General features: G+C 33.2%; 1 protein-coding gene across 2 annotated transcripts in view; it reads left to right on the top strand.

Annotated features, from left to right (window-relative positions):
- The window catches only part of LOC149072706 (uncharacterized), a 494426-nt gene that overhangs the window by 335312 nt on the left and 137569 nt on the right, over window positions 1-21545 (top strand). Inside the window, exon 1 of one of the 2 annotated variants that reach the window (XM_089247136.1) lies at window positions 8350-8830. The exons of the other annotated variant lie outside the window; for it this stretch is intronic. Coding sequence (XP_089103262.1) covers window positions 8815-8830 — 16 coding nt within the window. The 5' untranslated portion in view covers window positions 8350-8814. Of the gene's footprint in view, window positions 1-8349; window positions 8831-21545 lie in introns of those variants that run through there. 2 annotated transcript variants of the gene reach the window in all.

Raw genomic sequence — 21545 nt, 5'->3', positions numbered from 1 at the left:
TCTGAAATCCTGTTTTTAAATAAGTAACTCAATTTTATTTTGTAATAAAATAAATCCCACCAAAGAGAGAGAGAGAGAATTTAGACCGCCATGGAACACATCTTGAGAAATACGGACAAATCTAGACGGCAGTCACCAACCTTTTTGACCATTAAGTTCACAATTCGAATCCCACAGAACGGTGAAATTTTTAAAGGGAAAATATTTTTAATGTTCAATAAATAAATCATTTTACAAATAGGAAATGTTAAATTGTTTCGTCTATTTTGTTTTGACAACACGATGATGACTTATCCCAAATAATGTCCAACTTTCTCTTCGGACCACCAAAATTCTCCCGCAAACCAGTGTTTGATGACCGCTGAACTACATGATTTTTGCCATGATTTAGAGGACCACTTTAGTCTGTCACAGAGTGGGCCAATACCAGAGTTTCCCAAACTTCTGGCTTCATCGTCCCCTTCTACCGAAAATTTTTTGTCCTACCCATGGCTCCCACAAGGGCGGAGCTAACAGGGCTCCAGCCCTGGGCCCCGGGACAATCACCATCTTTTTTTTTTTTTGTTTTATCATGGGACAGTGCCCTTTCCTCCTACGTGCAAATGTGCCTACAAATTTTCAAGGACCAAAAATTATTTAAAATATTTAGTCTTTCTCAGTTTGTTGAATTCTTGAATGATGTTTGTGAAATTGAAGCCTGACGGATTGTAAAATAAGCAAATATCATAGCCCGTGAAAAGTCTGGCTTGGGGGCCCGAAAAATATTTCATGCAGGGCCAGAACTAGAGAGGGGAAGGGGGCAACTGCCAAGGGAGGAAAAATTTAGGGGGTGGTGCAAGTTTTAGATGGAAACAAAGAACACCATTATAAAATTACCGAATTTTAAATTGGTGGGGGAGGCAAAATCGTGTTTGCCCTAGGCGGCAAATATCCTACGGCCCTGGCCTCATGTGGACATTTTTTAGATACCCCTAATCTAAAAATGAATCGCAAATTAAACCCGGACCTGTTGAAACATTTCCACGTGCCAATCAATCAGCTTAAAACTTTTAAATTGAAACGATCGATTTCCGATAATACAAATCGGACATTTTCCATCCATCAAAAGTCATTTAGATTATAATTCCCATGATGCTTTTGGCAACTCCCTTTTAAAAAGCCCTTTCAACAATGACAGTGATAATTAAATCCAAATCAATTAGCCCGTTTCACCTTTCTTGACGAACACTCGCGACGATGACCCTCCTCCACCCTGATATGTCACAAAACAATGGACCAGATAAAGCGCAATTCAAAATGACTGGCTACAACAACCCATCGGGGGGAGGGGGTGGGAACACTCAGAATTGTCTCTGGAGTTTCCAAAAAGCTCCTGAAGCATTGTTGAGAGAAATTTCGTACATATTCCTCCTTACAATAAACCCATCTTCTAGAGAAAAGCCAACTTCTCATCTCTCAAAATCATCTTCTCCTTTCCTCGGAGAGGGAGCGACTCTCTTCGCTCTCGCTCTCTCAGCTGGTAATAAAAGTGGAATGTCTGTAAATAAATGAATTCCTAGAAATAAATAAATCAATCATGTTGGGAAAAGAGAGTTTTGATAGCCTATCGTACGATCCGTGAATTGTTTGTGAAAAGCATTCATCTCCCACAATCCTTTACCTCATTTTTCTCGGTTTCTCCCGCTGTTTTGTATAAAGAGGTTAGGTAGGTAGGAAAGGACTAATTTCGTCAAGTCAATCAACACTCGACATGGCATCACTTGGATCGCTGTTTGTTTCTCAAAAGATAAGTAGGGTCGAAAACGAGGTCGCGTCACTCTCTTTCACTCTATAAAATACGCACAAATGCCTTTTAATATTTCCGTGGTTGGGAAAAATCTAGAACGAACGTATTTGAATTCTATTGCGGTTTGTCCCGTTGGGAATAGTTTATGTGATGTCAATTTCACTCCTAAGGGGCCATTCAAGTATTACGTAAACATATTTTCAGCCATTTTTGACCCCCTTCCCCCCCCCACTCCCCTGTCAGTAAAATTTCGTCAGCAGCTTAGAATATTTCATATCTTCAAAAAGGGGTGGTTGATGACGTAAGCAACCTTCAAACCCCCCTTCCCCCCCTTGTCATCAAAAGTCAGCAAATCCGAACCCCCCCCCCGATGCTGACGTAATATTTGAATGACCCCTAATCGTCGTCTAGTCACGGTGATTCCGTAATGAACTAGCGGAAACAAACAAACGTCGGCAAAATCTCATTGTGTAGTTAAACATTAATTTTAATATTGCCGTAGTCATAGCCCCCACATCCTGGACTAAGGCCCCTAGGTTAGGATCTTCCACGGGAACTCCCCCCCAGACCAGACTTTTAGTGATCCCCTTTATGATGAATTTATAGCATGAGAAAACAAAAAAATGATAAGAATCGTCTTGGGCCCCAGGGCTGGAGCCTTGTCAGCCACACTCTTGTGGTAGCCATTGCCTCACTAACTTATTCGATGAGTCTTGATTATCCGAATATCGAAAATACCACTTGTTTTTTATGTGTCTTTTTTTCTGGAAATGATTGTTGTTGTGTTTTTATTGTCCGTTTTGGTTGTTGAATTGGTTTTGGTTGGAATGAGAATGTTACCTTCAAGTTCAGTCAAAATAGCTTGGACTTGTATGTTTGCGACCCTGATGCAATTTCGGCTAGAAACTTGGATGTTGCGATGAACATTCGGTCACAGAATGTTTTGCATAGTTAATTTTATTATTAAATGCATTTGCCGTTTGGTTAAATTCTTGTAAAGTGCGTTAATGCTACGGATGAATTTTTATTCGGTCTTTTTACCCTACGGCTGAGTTATTATGATGTCCATGGAAGACCGTTGGCAGAATAATTTCTGAATATGCCAATGGCAGGATAATTTCTGAATATTCCAATGGCAGGATAATTTCTGAATATGCCAATTGCTGTATAATTCCCGGATAAGCCAACACCATCTATTCAATGACTATAGGTGAGATGACTTTCTTCATCGACGTCACGAACTTCGCGCGGAGGCCTTCTGCTATAGATGATGTAGGATAAGCCCGGCGTTAGACTTCTGGCAATCATGCCAGCATGACAGAGTTCTAATTCGTCTTTCATCCATCCGGCGGAATTTTGAAAAGTCATTGATACTGGGCCACTGATTATACGGCTGAATTCTAAAATGCCAACGAGGACTGAATTTCAAAACATCCTTGATAATACGGCTGAATTCCAGAAGACCACTGATAATAATACTTCTGAATTTCGAACCGTCCTTTTCTTGCAGGACGAGAGTCTCTCTCTCTCTCTCTCTCTCTCTCTCAACCACCAATAAAAGTGGAATATATGTAAATAGATGGATTCCTAGAAATAAATAAACCAATCACGTTAGGAAAAGCGAGAGGTTTGATGGCCTATCCTACGATCCGTGAATTGTTTGTGAAAAGCATTCATCCCACAATCCTTTATCTCATTTTCTCTCGCAGTTTTGTCTGGAGAAGTATAGGTAGGTAGGAAAGGACTAATTTCATCAAGTCAATCAACACCCGACATGGAATCACTTGGATCGCTGTTTGTTTCTCAAAAGATAAGTAGAGTCGAAAACGAGGTCGCGTCACTCACTTTCACTCTATAAAATGCCAGCAAATACCTTCTTATATTTCCGTGGTCGGGAAAAATGTAGAACGAACGTATTGTGGAATTCCATTGTGGGCTGTCTCGTTGAGAATAGTTTATGTGATGTCAATTTCACTTCTCTCATCGTCGTCTAGTCCCGATGTTTCCGCTATTTCATTACGGAAACATCGGTAAAATCTTATTTGGGGTTAATTATTTTAATTTTTACAATTACCGCAGTAAATTAACCGATGAGTCTTAAAATCCGATGAGTATCGAAAATACTACTTGTGTGATTTTTTTTCTTTTCTGGGAATATTTCTCTGTTTTTGTTGTCAGTTTTGGTTTTAGTTGGAATGAATCTTACCATCAAGTCCATTCGAAATAACTTGGACTTGTGTGCTTGCGACCCTGATGGAACTTTGATCAAAAACTTTATGCACTGAACATTCGGTCACAGAATGTTCGTGCATTAGTTAAATATACTATCTTATTCCTTTGACATTTGGCTAAATTTTCACTGAGTGCTTTAATCGTTTGATCCATACGGATGAATTTTTATTGGTTCTATTTACCGAAGTAAGTGCATTAATCTTTTGATCATACGGACGACATTTTATTAGGTCTATTTACCGTACTAAGTGCATTAATCGTTTGATCTTACGGGTGACTTTTTATTGGTTCTATTTACCGTACGGCTTGGTTATTATGTTACCCATTGTCCACATGGATGAGCCCGGTGGTAGGATAATTTCGGGATAATCGCGACGGCAGAGTTCTGGTGTTCGTACTAGCATGGCAGAGTTTAACACGTCCATTAACCATCCGGCTGAATATTGAAAAGTCATTGATATAAGACCACTGATAATACGGCTGAATTCTGAAATGCCGGTGACGGCTGAAATTTAGAACGTCCTTGATAATACGGCTGAATTTTGAAATGTCCTTGTTTTTACTGCTGAATTCTTATTCTATTTTGAAAGTCCCTTGGGCATGCAACCAAATTTTTATGATATGCATTGGTAACGCAACCAAATTTCTATGAAGCCCATTTCTCATATAGCTGAATTCTTATGAGAAATTTTGCCTAAACGGCTAAAATTTCGTACAGCTGATTGGTCATACATGGCCAAATTATAAGTTATAAACCATGCATGATTGAGTGGAGTATGTATTTGTAGACCATATAAAGTCCATCAATTAAACTTGCTATTTCTAATGTCCATTCTGGCTGTGAATGGGTGAATTACATTCCATTGACTAAACAGCTCAATTCTTTTGATGTCCATTAACCATACATGAGAGAGACCCATTTTTCATCTCGTATGTTTTACCATTCCAACGAGTCCTTACCAAACTCATTGACTATTCGGCTGAGGTACAGTTAATTGAAATTATTACGAGCATTGACCATTCCACAAAGATTCCGAATATTCGGGCGTTCCTGCGTAAAACTAAAATTCAAAGTCAGATTTATTTCCAAAAAAAAATTCTATAAAATCTCGCTTTTTCTACCAATTTGAAAATAATGGTAATAGTAATAAAATATTTTTTTTTATTAATTTATAGAAATAAAATGTTTCTATAAAAATAAAAAATTAATTATTCCGAAGAAAAGAAAAAAAAAATAATAAATAAAAAAATAAATAAAATCTTTATTCACTTTATACTTGGTACTACCTACATCCTATAGGGAGAGAAAAACTAAAAAACATAAAAATTTAAATTGAAAAAAATCATAAAGAAAACCACTGAAAAAATAATTTCAAAATAATAATAATAATAAAATAAATGAAATAATAATAAAATCATTGTTCGCAATGTTACTTTTTTTTCAAAAGAAACTCAATACACATGATTATTATTGTTATTTCCTCGTATACATGAATGTTATGATGTTTTTCTCAAGGAATCAAGAATATATCGGATCATTATTTTTTGATATTGGCCAATATTAATTGATATTCGGACAAAAAAAAATGAAAACGAGGTCAATACGAATGAATATGTGTTCGCCATGTATTTTCCTATTTATATTTTCAATTTCCACTATAGTTTCTATTATTGCAATGTCCATTTTATGGTCATTCAATCAGTTGTTGCGTGTTTGTCCTATTGTTGTTTTTATTTCATGTGATTTGAATATCGAAATGTTTGTTGTGATTTTTTTTATTTCTATTATTATTGTCATTATTCGGTTCAAACAAACTTGTAATTAAGTCTCTAACTATTACGTGTTTTGTGTTTTGAATGACCTTAATTATTAAAGGAGGTTTCTCGTAGTCGTAATCATTACCGTGTGGCCTGAGCCGAATGTATATTATGTATCCCAGATGTTTCTCTTTTGTTATGTTCTTCAGTTAACCATGAGAAATTATTTTTATTACTGAATATTTAATTATACTCCAATAATACTAAATCTTCGAATAAATACCCTTAAAAATGGAAGGTTTCGGTCATTTTTTGATACAAGAAGGCTATTTTAGATTGTGACCTACTAATATGAGCGAATCAAATGTTGATGAAATAAATTTACGAGTGGCAGAGAGGAAATTTCTTTCAAACTTGAATTAGTATTGTTTTATGATTTACAAAATCAGATTATTTAGTCTCATCATGGTCATAGCTTGACCAATAGTTTGCAGGGGATTTCAAAAAATCAAAAATGGATTTTAAAACAGAATTTTTTTTGTGGGTCACTAGGTATCAGGACTGTTTGTATTGACTTACAGTAAATTAATAGCAAAAAATGTAAAAAAAAAACATATGAGGTTGCAGCCTGATAGCCCCTGTCCACCCCTGGTCACGCGGTGAGCCTCGCTTTTAAGCCTCCAACCGAGATTGTTACTCAAACCTGATTTGCAAAGCCGCAAATTGGTAGGCTATACTTACCGTGCGGTTTCGAGTCATTGGTCAATATTATAGAATTGCGCGGTAATAATACCATAACAAACATGATTGCATGATAACGGAAAATATTTTCACGCGTTCATGGTTATTTTTATATAAAATTCTTTCTATATATTTGTCACTTTCTTATAATGTTAAAAATTTGAGCTGAAATTATTTATGTTTATGATATTGAGGGAAAAGATGAGTCCACCAATCATACCAATATAACTATCATGCATGTTAAATTTAAATAAATATCACTATTTTTATATTAAATAATACAATTATTTTTTTCGTTAATCAGTATATAAATGTTAGCCTACTTTTTCATTAAAATTAAGCGAATATTTATTTTTTTCATTAATCAAAATATTACTTTTTTATCAAAAAATAATATTATCTTTCTGTTTACTAAAAACAAAAGCAGATGCACATACCTTATTCGACATTCAATGCCATCCAATTCGTCACTCAATCCACATGATGAAATTCAAAAATATGTGATAATAAAAGTAGCTGATTTCACAAAAAAATTCATATTAATAAATTATATAGTTTAATAAATAATTACACTGGTAAATAATAAAAATTGGAAGACAAAATAATTAGTTTTGTTAAATTAAAGAAAAATATGAAATAAGAAAATTTTTAACCTACAGGTTATTAGAATTTATCATTATTTATACAGGGGAAAAAAAGAATATTTCAGAATTAGAATTGAAATTGTGGAAAAAAAAGTATTTATAAAAATATTTCTATTAATCGTAAAAAACAAATCCCAACATTTTTACCCTAAAACCACATAATGCAGTTCAAAGTATTTAATAAGGCACTAACATCATACTAAGTTTTAAAAAAATTCAGTTAATATTTACTATTAAATAGAAAAAAATCTAATTTTATAAAAAAAAATATTTGAAGAAATAAGAATATTTGTTGTAAAAAAATTCTATTATTCATATGAATATATTTTATAAAATAAATGAAATAATCTCCAAAATAGAAACTTACATAATAATATTTCCCCTTAAATATTATTTTAAAAAATTGTTCATGCAAAAAAACAAAAAAGAAAAAATGCGCGCAAAAAAATTTACTTTTAAAGAAAAAATTACTCAAAATATTTAGATGAAAAAGTTTCAATTTAGAAATTCTAACTATAATTCTTAATATTATAGAAAATCTATGTAAAAAAAATTTTGCACTTCCCTGTTTTTTTTGTGGTTTGTTTTTTTTTTTTTGGCGAGTTCTATCTCCAGAATTTTTTTTTTTCTCCTGGAAGTGTCATCATCATCATCAGCATCAACATTGTTTCTTGTAAAGGGGGGGGGGGTTGTCGTAGGCGGCGGGTGCCGGAGAGAGAAGAAGAAACAAGGATTCGGGCGATCGATAGCTTCCTGCATAAAAATCCAAAAATATGGCAGTTCTTTAATGCGCAGACTCTAATAGGGGCGCCTCTGTGGTTTTTTTTTATATACCAAACCACTCTTCTTGTTGAAGGTGCCGCCTTCCTTCTTCCACTGCTGCTCGGCTCGCTTCTTTGCGTGCTCTCTCTCTCTCTCGCTGTGGCGTTTTTTTGGTCTGTGCTGCCTCTCTCTCTCTCTCCTCACTCTCTCTCTCTCCTCACTCTCTCTCTCTCTCTCTGGCCGCCTAGAACACTCCTTCTCCTTGTCTAGGCTTCCCAACGGCAGCGCTTATCCGGCGGACGGAGCATCGCGCGCCCTCTCGCGATAGGTTCCGGCGTTTCCCGACGCACGTGATAACGGCCAGCCAATCGCGTACGACCCATCTCGGCCCCGCCCATATGAGCTCGTGGCGCCGCCCCTGCTTGAAACTGGGGATGCATACAGGCGCGGGACCTCGTGCTGGCAAGAAGCTAAAACAGAACTTGTCCTGAGACCCCCGGAACAACAAGTTCTCTACGGAACGTCGGAGTTCGCCAAAATTCGCCCGACAAGTTTCTACGCAAAAAACTTTCTTCCCTGCGGAGTCAAGGAGTTGAATCTCCCTCTTCTCTTGGTTGGCACGACTTTTGCTCCGTGTGTGCTCGGTGGACATTGGACTTGGACTGGACTTCTACTTACTTAACCGGACATGATGTCGATGGACGTTGTTTATACGAGTGTTGTTAACTTATAGTGATGGATCCGTTTTCTTGATTATTAGTGGTTCGGGACATATTGCAATTGAACTCTGATTAACTGTCCTTCGGACATTTTATTGGACTTACATAACTGACTTTGACTGAAAAAAGTGAAAGTGTACGGTGAATCTGGACATTTTAACAAAACGCCAACATGATAGTCAGCAAAAGTAAGTGAATTCGAAACTTGATATTTCCCCCCTCCCCCGATATTCTTTATTTTTCCTTACATTCTTTTCAAAAACTTTATAATTAGTGGACAGTGACAGTATTAATTTAAATAATTTTGACTTATAATTTTTTCTATTTGGACGCGAAAATAAAACGGTTGTTTTATGTAAAAAAAAATTCCTACATAAAACCAAACCCTCTTGGACATTTTACTGAAATCACACTGCATTTCGAATGCTTCTATATAAAATATTTGGATATTTCTAGACTTCTCTTCTAGAATTATTTCGAAATCTTCAAATTGAAATTATTATTGAGGCTTTTTTCATGTGAAGTTTAAACTGTTGAAGAGTCTATAATACCAAAAATATTTACCGGTATTCTAACAGACTTGAAATTCGAAACTTAATGAAATTGAAAAATCGGAACTTGGAAATTTCGCTATTGTTACTCCGGTAACTATAATTTTTTTTTTTTTAAACATAGGCCTACTCAAGTAAAAATTAAGTTTAAATTCGAAATTCTTTATTAAATTACTTTAGTTGAATGGAATCAAATGATCGTCAAATAATTTCTACGTTCACGAACTTTAAATTTTCACAAATTCTCGTTTCTAAAATTTTTCATTATTTAAAAAAAAAATGATTGAACAGTATAAAAATTTAGATGTCAAATTAAAAATTACACGAAACAGTGTGAATAAGATTAAACTTTTGTTAAATTCTTTCTTTTTCAAGACTAATTAATAGCAGTTACTTTTAAGGCAACTGGACAAAATTTGAGTTTTAAAAAAAATTTTATATCATTAGTTGTGAAATATATTGAATTATTTTTCTTTATTAACACGCAATCTCAGCGTTAAATAAAATTTTAGATACAAGTTAATATTTAAATATATATTTTTGGTTTAAAATTACTTTTGTGTCTTATATAATAAATGTAGATAATATATTTTTTCAAGTCCTTGCATATTTTACCGCCAAAAGAGCATAGCCGTGGTTAATTCCCTCCGGCAGGTAGCAGCGCCATCTTTCAGGGAATTATGGCGTTCAACGCTGACGGCATAGGCTCGTGCTTTCCCCCCCCCCTTTTTCGCACAATACGATCGCTAGGGGGTTGTGCCGCCTAATCGGAATGATGGGCGTTCCGGTTCTTGATCCAACAACGTATTATGGCTTCGCTTCCACGTGCAGTCGACCTGACCTCTCTCTCGGAAAAAAAAAAACATTACATTATGACAAAAACATATAACGTTTATTACGAATATTATATAAGAACCTAGAGATTTTTTTGCGAGTTTCCGAATTTGAAATTCAAAGCATATGAAAAAATTTTTAAATAAATTTTATATAAAAAGAGAATTATTCTAATTATTTTTTCTGGAATGTCCCCTACGTCCTTCACGTTTTTTTTAGCATGTATTTCTTTATTTTTCGTCTGAATTTTTTTAGCGGCATACTCTTAAGTTCTCAGTTCACGTGATAAATAAGTGTATGCTAATACCAATTTTCAGTAAAATCAGAATTCATTGTAGCATAAGTTGTTAATTTGCATAACAGAATATTAAAGTTATATAAATTTTTAGAATTGTTTTTTTAATAATATGAATTGATATGATTTTTATTAAAAGCAAAAATAACTTCTAGGTAAATATAACATTAACTACGGTAAATTTCATAAGGCATATTATCTATTCTGCCGGAAAATACAAATTTGCATAAAAATAACATACTTAACTAATAACACACGGTCTTGGTAATTTCAGTTAAAATGGTTTCGAACTGTATTCAGCATTAATAAGGATATAAATAGTTTGGAAAAGTCTCATTTCCTCAAAATCACAAAATATCCTAAAATTCTGCTGACTGAAACCATATTGAGTCTGTTAACATGAATTTAGTTTGAGAATTTAATGTCAAAAATTATTTTCCCTAAAATTCAGTTAATACGTCCCCACTATTCTCGTGATTTAAACATGTGACATTACAAGGTTTTTCTAAGAATCGATCAAACAATTTCTGTTTCCGACAGTACTATAAATTTTTATAAATATTTATATAAAATATTTAAATATATAATTCATAGCGTAGGCCCTATATATACGGAAAGACTTGAAATCACATATACACGGTAAGACGTTCAAAAAAATTGCATGTCACTTCTTTGCTCATGTTTATTCATTCTCGCATGTTATATGCATGCTTTATATCACGTAAAATGAAAAGTAGAAATTAGTTCTCCCTCATACTGCATTGAAAAACTTTTCTCACTTTGATACAATATGATACATTCACCTTTACTATCTTTTCTCTCTGTCCTTTGCAGCCTCAAGACTATTATAATGTATCTGCATTATAATAAATAATAGTATTTTACATACTTCTTTACAGTTGAACTCATTTTCTGAAGTCTTTCTCTTTATCTAACGGCCGAAGATTCGTGGATTAGGTAGCCTATATAATAGTATGATTCACAGAGATGACACATTAACTTATTATGAGTGATTGCTATCGATTTAATAATGATCGCGTCAATCTATTTGTTCGATAGAATTTCAAAAGTAGGCCTATTCTTGCATAATTAAATTCTAGATCTTAAGATTTTTGATGGACGTTGATAAAACTAGATATATGGTCTGGATATGACTAGATCTTAAGGAAACGCAGTTAACAATAAATCCATTGAGGTGATTAGTCTCACTGTGATTTTATTCATATATTAATCATAATTTTATTAAGAGGAAAGATATTTAAAATACATTCATTTCTTATCGGTTAATTTTTGAATCATGCGTAATTTCAAGTTTTGTATTAAATTCAGATGAATATTTTTTTACCAAAAATTATTTGGTATAATTTAAAATAATGAAGCAAATGAGAAAGGGCCATTGAGGTTTAAGTGTCTTTACTTGACAATAGGGCTTAATAAATCAATATAATCAGTTAATGATTGATTCAATATTTCAAGGATATGTCAGTTTCGTTTTTCCATTATTTTTGCATATAATAGCTTTGATGTCATTTGGCCGCGATTGATTGTTTAACAATATTTTTATGTTTTTTCTCTCTCAAAATGGTCTTAGATTTTAGATCTTAAACATTCCATGAGAGGGAAGAAATGCAAAATGACGACATTGGAATCGAGAGCTTCCGCATGCGGTGCTATGATTAGACATAGACGAAAAGCAATCACTCTATATATTATGAATTTTTATATTATCAGATTAGCTATTTAGCTGGAATAACATTAAATATATAGAAATTAAGTCTTGCATTTAGTAGTAACAAAGTCTATTTGATATTTTATGCGATACGTGTTAGCTTACGATGAAGAAACTAAAATGTATTCCTCTGTCATTTTTACTGTTTCTATTAATAATAAAAAAATAATCAGATAAGTAGGCTATAATAGTTTCCAAAAATTTCAAATTTAATAATAATTTTTTCAAAAATGCGTTATATTTGGAATGTAAGCACGCAATTGAAATAGGGAAATGCAGCCGGAGATGATAATTTGCATATGCACGGCTGCCGTTTTCTATATTTACTATTTACTACCGGTAAATAGCAATACGTACACAGCGTAAATCTCAGAGATCATCACTGAAATCGCCTAAATATCGAATATTTTCATTAAAATAAAATTATTAAATACAATTTTTGAGAAATTGGTTCCCGATAAAAAAATGTTGATGGCTATCATTGGTATTCTACATGTATAAAAAAATGTATATGCGCTATAGGGACTATCATGGGCATTCTCTTTCATTTGTAATTAAAATTTTAGGTTAAGATATTTTGCAGAAAACAAATGATTTCCGGTAACAAATAAGAATTACATAAAACAAAATTTATGTACACATAATCTTCAAATTATTGCAACATTTCCCGCAAATAACAATTATTAGTTTCGGAATGTGAAAATCTTGGGAAAAATTAAATATAATTAAATTTAATTTAAATTATAGTGTGTTCATAATATATTATAATAAAATATCTGAAACTAATAAGTGCACTAAAAGCTCAATAACTACATTCCGAAATAAATAAATTTTTTTTGCATTATGATTAAGAAATATTTAAAATTAATTTGGATTGTAGAATCGTAAATGCGTAAATCTATCTGATGGGTGATGACTCGTTTGGGATTGAAATCAAAAGTTTTGAAAAGCTTTCAGAAATATCGTTGCGTACTTCACTTTCCGATACTTCAATGTTCTAAAATATTAGAAATACAGAAAATTTCGATTTGAATTAAAAAATAATAAATAACACTAAATATAATTATGTAAGTAATTAGACATTTTTTACTGTCGGTAACATTCCGACACAATGCATTGCGATAGGCATATAGGCCTTTTGTTACCACACAGTATAATGTTTCTTCTGGACTGTTTTCCCACGGTTCTGGAAATTAGAACGTAACAATGTTATGCCATTGGTCTATAGATTTAACCGTAACAATGGTATACCGCAGTTCATAGGTTTGACCGTAACCATGTGTGCTGTGTCCCAGAAGTCAGAACGTAACCAATACAAGGGTTGCCCGATTTCTCTACTACTGCAAGAAGAAACATCTCACAATGCAAATTGATCATTCAAAAATAATAAATTTCCACCTCCCACAGTAATTAAAATAATCACTGATTGTCAGTCATGTGGTGGTTTATGGCTACTGGGTTGCTTTTTCTTTTGAATCCCGGATAAAGGCATGAATTCATGTCTAGTAGCACACAACTCATCTTAATTCTAATGATTGCCAGCACCGAGAAGTTCACTATAATTCAACAATATTCGATATTTGAGCAAAATTTTGTGCTTCCGTAGTTTTAATAGACATCATATTTATAAATTAGAATTAAATTTAAAAGTTTTCGGGTGGTTGCGGACGTGAAGAAGGCTACTACTTACGCCTTCTCCCTACTTGAGTCGCACTGCCTCGTCGGGATTGGTCTGTTGAGCCAGATTTTCCCCATTGGCCGAATTATATTTATAGTTGCATTCCTGAAATAGCATTTTGCTGTTCTGAACTTTAGAACATGTTAGAATTGCTATACGGAAGAGGTGCCCTTCATCGGTTGCTAGACAATTCAAGCCCATGGTGCTCACGACTTGAAAAAATTGAAGACCAAATCTAGCCATTAGAAATCGAATCCAAACGTGGAATTCTCACCAAACGTGGAATTATATTGTTAGAATTCTATAAGCACGTCTAAAAATGGATGAATTTCTGTTTTATATTTACGGATGACTATTGACAAATATTACCTTTAAATTGAGATGGACTATCATTATTAAAATATAAATTTCATAAATTTGCTAAAATAACACATAAGCATTGATAATGAATCAGGGTGTTCGTTTCTTTGCATCGTAGTCGTTTTGTGCTGTCTGATGTAAATAACTTGAAGAACGGGAAACACTCGGAAATGACGATTTGCATATCCGATTTCTGTTTCCCATTCATTCTAATCTACCTGTGAAAATATAGCATGAATCTCATGGCTAAGATTACCTAAATACTGACTATTTTGGCTTAAAATAAAATTATCTGGCTTTTGCTTAAAACAAAATTATCAAATGCTATATCAAGAATTTTATTCATTATAAAAGGAAAAATGTTGATGCATTGTCTATTATGGACATTTTTACAGCACTTCTTCGTTTGTATTAAAAATTTTTAGGTTAAAATACTTTGAAGAGAGCATGTTTCTCGGTTAACAGTAGGCCTATTAGACAAAAAAAAAACCAATATTTACGCATAATTCTCCGTATAAGTTTCAAAATTTTCTGCAAAGAAGAATTATTAATTTCGGAATGGAACTTTGGAATAATTTAATCATATGATGGATAAAGTGCTAGATATATAATGTAACAAAATATCCGAAACACAGTGGTTCTCAAACTTTTGCCACTCGCAGCTCCCTTTGCCTTATTCATAGTTAATATCTGCTACTCCTCGAAATACTTTAGTGGATATTTTCCCATGAAAAAAAACCATTTCAAAGCATAAAAATGCAAAAACACATCACTATTTTCAGCTCGCTGCGACGCTTCTAACGAAAGTTAGCGACGCTCCTAGGAGCCGCGACACACACTTTGAGAAACACTGGACAAGTTAATTCACAGCCGCTATTCAGCTGTAGGTCTACAAACCTGTCAATCAAATCCTCTCTCCACTTTACGCTTAATTGCATCGGGCAAATCACAAGATATGGAGTGATAGAACCGCTGTGGAATCCTGCCATCACTCTTACTCTTTAGTACAAATGGTCACTACCCAAAATGACCATAACTAAAGTGAAAGTTAATGAGATGAATCGAGAAAACTCCTCCCGAAAAAAATAATGTAACCAACAAAAAATCCAGATTATGTTGTTTTTTTTCCCCTATGAGGAAAAAAACAAAAATTTCAGAATTTGTATATTCTCGGGAAATACAATGTTGTGAAATACAGAAATTCCTTCTAAAATATCGGTGAGACATTTGTTGGATATGTAATTTTCCCAGGAATACAATGTAACGCGTGGTAACAAAGATAAATATAATTGACCAAGATTCCTAAACTTTTTACGTTCGCCGGCCAACACCCAAAATGGCCATAACCAAAGTGAAAAATTAATGAGAAAGATCGAAACAGATTTCCGAAATCAAGAAAATAAAGTAACCCCAACAAAGACTCATTATTTTTTTACTAGGGTGAGAAACACACTACAGAACTTTACAAAATTTCAAAATTCGTATATTCTCGGAAAATACCGAAATTTCTCATAAACTATCGGTGAGAAATGTGTGTGTCAGATATCTCTAACTGTCTTAGAAATGCAATGTAATGCATGGTAACAAATGCAAATATAATTGACTGGGATTCTGAAACTTTTCACGTTCGTAGCATTGTTGGGAAAAAACATAACAAAAATGTCAGAATTTGTATATTCTCGTGAAGTACAGAAATTCCTTCTAAAGTACCGATGAGAAATTTGTTGGACATGTAATTCTCTCAAGAATATAATTTAACATTTGGTAACAAAGATAAATCTGACTGACCAAGATTCCTGAACTTTTTACGTTCGCCGGTCAACACCCAAAATGACAATAACCAAATTGAAAATTAATGAGATGGATCAAACCAGATTTTCCAAATCATGAAAATAAAGTAACCTAACTGACCTAACAGACTCACAAAAATTTCAAAATTCTTATATTCTCGAAAAATATAGGAAATTTTAATAAAATATCAGCGAGAAATGTGTCAGATATTTCTGATTTTCTCAGAAATATAATGTGTCACGGAATATGTAACGCATTATATTTATACGTATTATATTATATTATATTCATTCTCATTATATTCTTACGCTGTTGCAGAGACAAATCTAATTTACCCAAGGATTCCGAAATTTTTCACATTGCAGCATTCTTCGGATGCCAATCTCGCATCTCTTAGTACCGTGGCACATCGTTTGAGAATCCCTCAACTGACCAATAGTGACCAAATATGATCGCAGAATACAAAAATATACTCAAAGACGTTATACTGCAGACGTTAATAATAAATGAAAAAGCATTCAATCACATAGTATTAAATATTAAAATGTAGTCTCAGCCTAATCTTTATCTGTTATTCTAACCACCAGAATCGAATCTCAGTCGCGTGCCTACTAATCAAAAAAACGGAAACAAAACATGACGAGATATCTTGACATGCATTCTTCAAGAAATCTCTTTGAACCGGTCATTAAGGTTTTCACGACAATTTTTTGACATTAATTTTTTTGATTCGAAAAAAAAAAAAGCAATAGTAAAATAACAACAATTGAAAAACATATATATATAATAAGGAATCAATGTTGGTTGTGGAAAGAATATCCTTTGTTAGAACGAGAAAAATATCGGAGTTAATTCTAGTTTAATGCGAAAAACATCGCCGTGTCTTATTGTTCGATTCCAACAGAAGAAAACCTGTAATCTCCTTCTGAAGAAGTAACAAAAGGGTGTTCTCTGAGAAAATCTGACTTCTTTCCCTGATAACAAAAGGAAGAATAGCAATGATCCATCTTCAAAAAACTGCAATTAAGAAAAAAAAAAAGAGGATAAGGAATCAGTTGCATGTCTTAGAACAAAAGAGACGCTATTCTCTTGCATTTGGGATAATCTAGACAACCTGTAAAAAGTAATATAGCTAGTATTAAAAATATAGATCAAATTGCGATCCTAACTTCTTATAAGTCTTAGAAGAAATATCCTAATAATAACTACTTTGTCTGGAAAAATATCAGACTTGGTGGTCAAACCTTCCGGGGAAAAAAAACACAAAAAACTGTCTCTGAATGAATGCCCCTAAGATTCTACGTCTCGATAAAGGTAATATTGAAATATCGGTTTCTGTTCAATCGATAATCTTTTAATGAGTAACTATCGATTCTCTTAGAAGAAAGATCGGAATTCGATCTGTCAATTACCGTTATTTGGTCACTGTTATATCAATGGGTGATGACAGATCCCGTTCTTTTATTTTACTTCGGCTTTTAAGACAATGTTTTATATTAAATTTATGAATGATTTATTTCATGGTAAATCTCAAATCTTGGAATTCGATTATATTAGGTCAGCGTTTCTCAATCTATGGTCCGTGGTGAGGGCACAGGTGGTCCGCAGTCAGACGATAATTTAATTCTTACTGAATGAAAAATTATTCGAGTCTTGTAATTGATTTTTTAATTGAAATGGGTTCAAATACAAATTAGATCTTAATACTTAGGGTAACCATATCCCATCCAGAAAATTTAATTTTCTTGACTTTTACATATATGATAGCTACAAGCGGAATCAAAAATGAATAGGCACCTGATTCCAAAATTTGAGAGCGATTAGGCTATGCGATGGTAATAAGTCCTACAGGAGGCATCTTCAACTCGTTGCTCGCGAGCACCACGGTACTCCCTAAAGCACCTAGAGTGCTCAATGCTCATGTTCGTTTTCATGCTTACAAGCACTTGATCAACGTTCCAATTAAACGCCTTGTACAAATTCACGGACCGAAATCATCCTGATTTCATGCACATTTGTATGTCAAAGTTGCGGTAAGGGTGCTCTTTTTGTGATGATGGGTACAGGAAGTGCTCACGACTAGAAAAAGCTTGAAGACCTCTGTCCTATAGGCCTACTGACCACATTTCAAAATGCATAAACTACTAATATCTCATTGCATACCTTTATAAAAAAATTTCAACACGTGTTTCAATTACTTCCTAGATGTTAAAACTTAACTATATGTTCGAACTTCGAATTATCATATGGAGATACGTAAACTAATATGCCGAAAGCTGGCGTGAATTGCTAAATGTTTGAAAAACATTAATTAATTAATTAATAACAATATAATTAATATTTATTTTCAGTATAATGCTTTATAGTCTTCAAATCTCTCTCTTCACGGAAATCATTAACATGAAGTCATAAAATTACATGCAGAGGTTGCTTCAATCACACATTAATTCCAGGATTTTCTGGACTAATTGAATTAAATAAAACATCTTCGATAATATGTACCGGAAAATATCGCCGCGTGGTGAGGCTTAGTAGACTTCCGCATCCGACGTCCGCTGGACGGTGGTCTTCGGAGATATGTGACCGTCAATGTTTTTGTTTCTTGCAAGATATTCCGCTCATATAATTCGTTTTTATGCAAACTAATCTCTCAGCTTCAGTCCAGCTAACCAATGGCCGATCGAAACGAATTACGCCTAGTATTCAGGATACTCATATTGATTGATTTCTCAGAACATTTTTTGTAGCAGACCGAATATAAGCTTTTATTCAAAAATAATAGTGACGATCGAGATACTCTTCAGATATAATAAACTGCTATAAATTGAGATTTGTACTGTTTGGTTTAGCTGCGTGACACAGTCGTGCGGTAAGCGCAACAAACTCTGCGTTTCATATTTTCGGACTTTTACGTACATGATAGCTCTAGTAAAATCAAAAATGAAGACGCGCTTGATTATAAAATTTTGAGAGCATATGCAGTGAAGATGATAAAGATTCGAACCCTGTTTTATGTACAGTTTGTCTTTGACAAGCAGTTTCGGCTTCAAACTGAATTGCGCTATTTTGTGAAAAAATTAACACATACTAACTAGGAATGCCCGTTTATACCAAAACTGTCAAATTTATATTGCGATAATTCATTCTAATTTAGAAAGTGGCATTTCTTAATAATCATCAGTAAAAATATACTGGAAATTCACTATTTTAATAAAATAATATGAATGAGAATTTTAAATTTAGAGCTGATTTTTAACGGCTAGACTCGAGGTGTCTTCAACTGTTTTCATTGTTAGTACCATTCACGCGCAGCATCAAATGAAGAGTACCTCTTCCTTTTAGGAATTTTAACATATGCGCAAACTTAGAACAGCAAAATATGGGGATTCAAAAAAAGCAATTAGATTTGGTGTGGAACATAATTTCGGGAGCACGAAACTTTGCTCAAATATCGAGCACTCTTGGATTCTAGAGGACATCTCGGTACAGGCAAGCATTAGTATTAATATGACTACACATTCATACCCTTACCTGGGATTCAAACTAAAACCAACTCAGTAGTGAATTTAGAGCGTAAACCAGATGACTAGCAGTTGGCTAATTGTCCCGATTATTGTGGGAGATGAAATTTATTGGTTTTGAATGATCAGTTCGCATTGTTATTGTGATTCTTCTTGATTGTGGTGCAGTAGTCGAGAAACTGGACAAGACTTCTATTGGTTACATTCAAATTCCTGTGCCACTGTGTAATTTAAAAGTCGCTGGTACGTATTTTTATTGCGAGAGACCATTGATTTCAATATTAATTAAATTATAGGAATATAGCTTCTTTCAGCTTTAAGCACATATATTTTGTGTGAGTCAGTGCTCTTCCGTATATATATAAAAAAGGCACATTTTTCTCCGAAAAACTTACCAACAACGGCAGTTCTGTTTTAATTCAGAAGGTTGTTGGATATATTTTTGTGGTGCTTAAAATTTGATTGATAGGAAAACTGAGAGGCGAAGGTTCTTGTGGAAAATACAATTATTTGTAATAATTTGCAATCAATAATTTTGGATTTTTAAGGAAAGGAGAATATAACAAATAGAGGCCACAACAGTATTATTACGAAAGATTCGTAACTCTCTGATGTGGTTTTACCTCATCATTTCTTATCTAATAGAACGTATTTCAAAATATATCTTTAATCATCGTTGGAATATAACACTTTTATGACTTCGAAACGATTTTCGGGAAATGGTAGAAAAAAATGTGTTTCTAATTTGAATATTGAAATCCATCATTTTCTATTTTCTCACTTTTTCATACATGATAGCAACAATAAAAAGTCGTATAAACCAATTTACTTGAAATGGCAGCTCTCTGTTTTCGTTAACCGGTGTTCGATATATTTTTGTATCCATTCAAATTTGATTGATAGGAAAACAAGGAAACGAAAGGTTTTTGTGGAAAACACAGCTATTTATAATTATTAATTTTAGATATTTCAGGAAAGGTGGATAGAGAAAAATAGAGGTAATAATAGTAGGAAGTTTCTTAACTCTCCTACAGAAGTTTATTAATTCTCTCTTTTGGTTCCATGTTACCTTTCTCAACTAATTATTTAAAATAAAAATGTAATAATTTGTATTTAAAAGTATTTCTTCCGTCATCCTAGTTACCATTGGAAGGTAACACCGTTATGACTCTAAAACGGTTTTCGAAAAAGTAGAAAACATGGATGTTTCAATTGGTGAATACCATGAAACCTCACTACAACGATACTTGATACAACAATAAATCCCTCTATAGAAATATTTTTTTCAAATCTTTTTCAAATCAAATTTATCAAATCTTGTTTGGAATTGCCTATAGTCTAATGTTAAACTCCTCTCGATGCAACGATAACCTTTACTACGATAAATCCCTCTATAACGATATTTTTACGCCATTTTTGAAACCGCTATAACGATTTTTTTTCTCAAAATTGCTTTGAATTTTTTTATTTTTTTATTTAAACGAACAAACAACAAATTACAAGATACAAATAAATAAAATAAAAATACAAGTTTATATAATATAATATACAAATACAAATTTATATAATATAATATGCAAATACAAATTTATATAATATAATATATAAATACAAATTTATATAATATAATAATAATATACAAACATAAGTTACACAAAGACAACGACACAAAACACACACACATATATTACATGCACTATGTAGCCCTAAGGGCCCCCTATGGTCCTTCCAGCAGGCCTATATGATTTTTATTATATGATTTTTTGCTTCAGCAACAGCTCTTTTCTTCATTAGATGCATTTTAGTATATATAATTAATATTCATTGGTGCAAAAATTTGGTTTTAACATCTTGATATTTCACACTTAAGGATCACTGAAAGCTAATGGAAGTTATTGGTGTTGCTACTTTCTGTGTGAGACAAAAAATTGCAATGTGATAAACTTCTTTCCAAGGACAATGCATCTAAGTGAATTGATTATTAAATTAATCAATTAGTTTTTTTGCGGCGAATAAATGCATAAAAGCGCATTTCCTGGTGGTATTAACAATTCCGATGTAGAAAAGATGAAAACAGCAGCCTAAATTTTGATCACACGTAAATCTCATGTTGCCTCCCGATATAACGATAATCCCTCTGCAAC

Source organism: Pholcus phalangioides, unplaced genomic scaffold (genome assembly GCF_987345545.1).
Source record: "Pholcus phalangioides strain wild (caught in Gottingen) unplaced genomic scaffold, Ppha-v1.0 ptg000017l_1, whole genome shotgun sequence".
Lineage (NCBI taxonomy): Eukaryota > Metazoa > Arthropoda > Arachnida > Araneae > Pholcidae > Pholcus > Pholcus phalangioides.
This window is presented reverse-complemented; position numbering and strand designations above follow the sequence as displayed.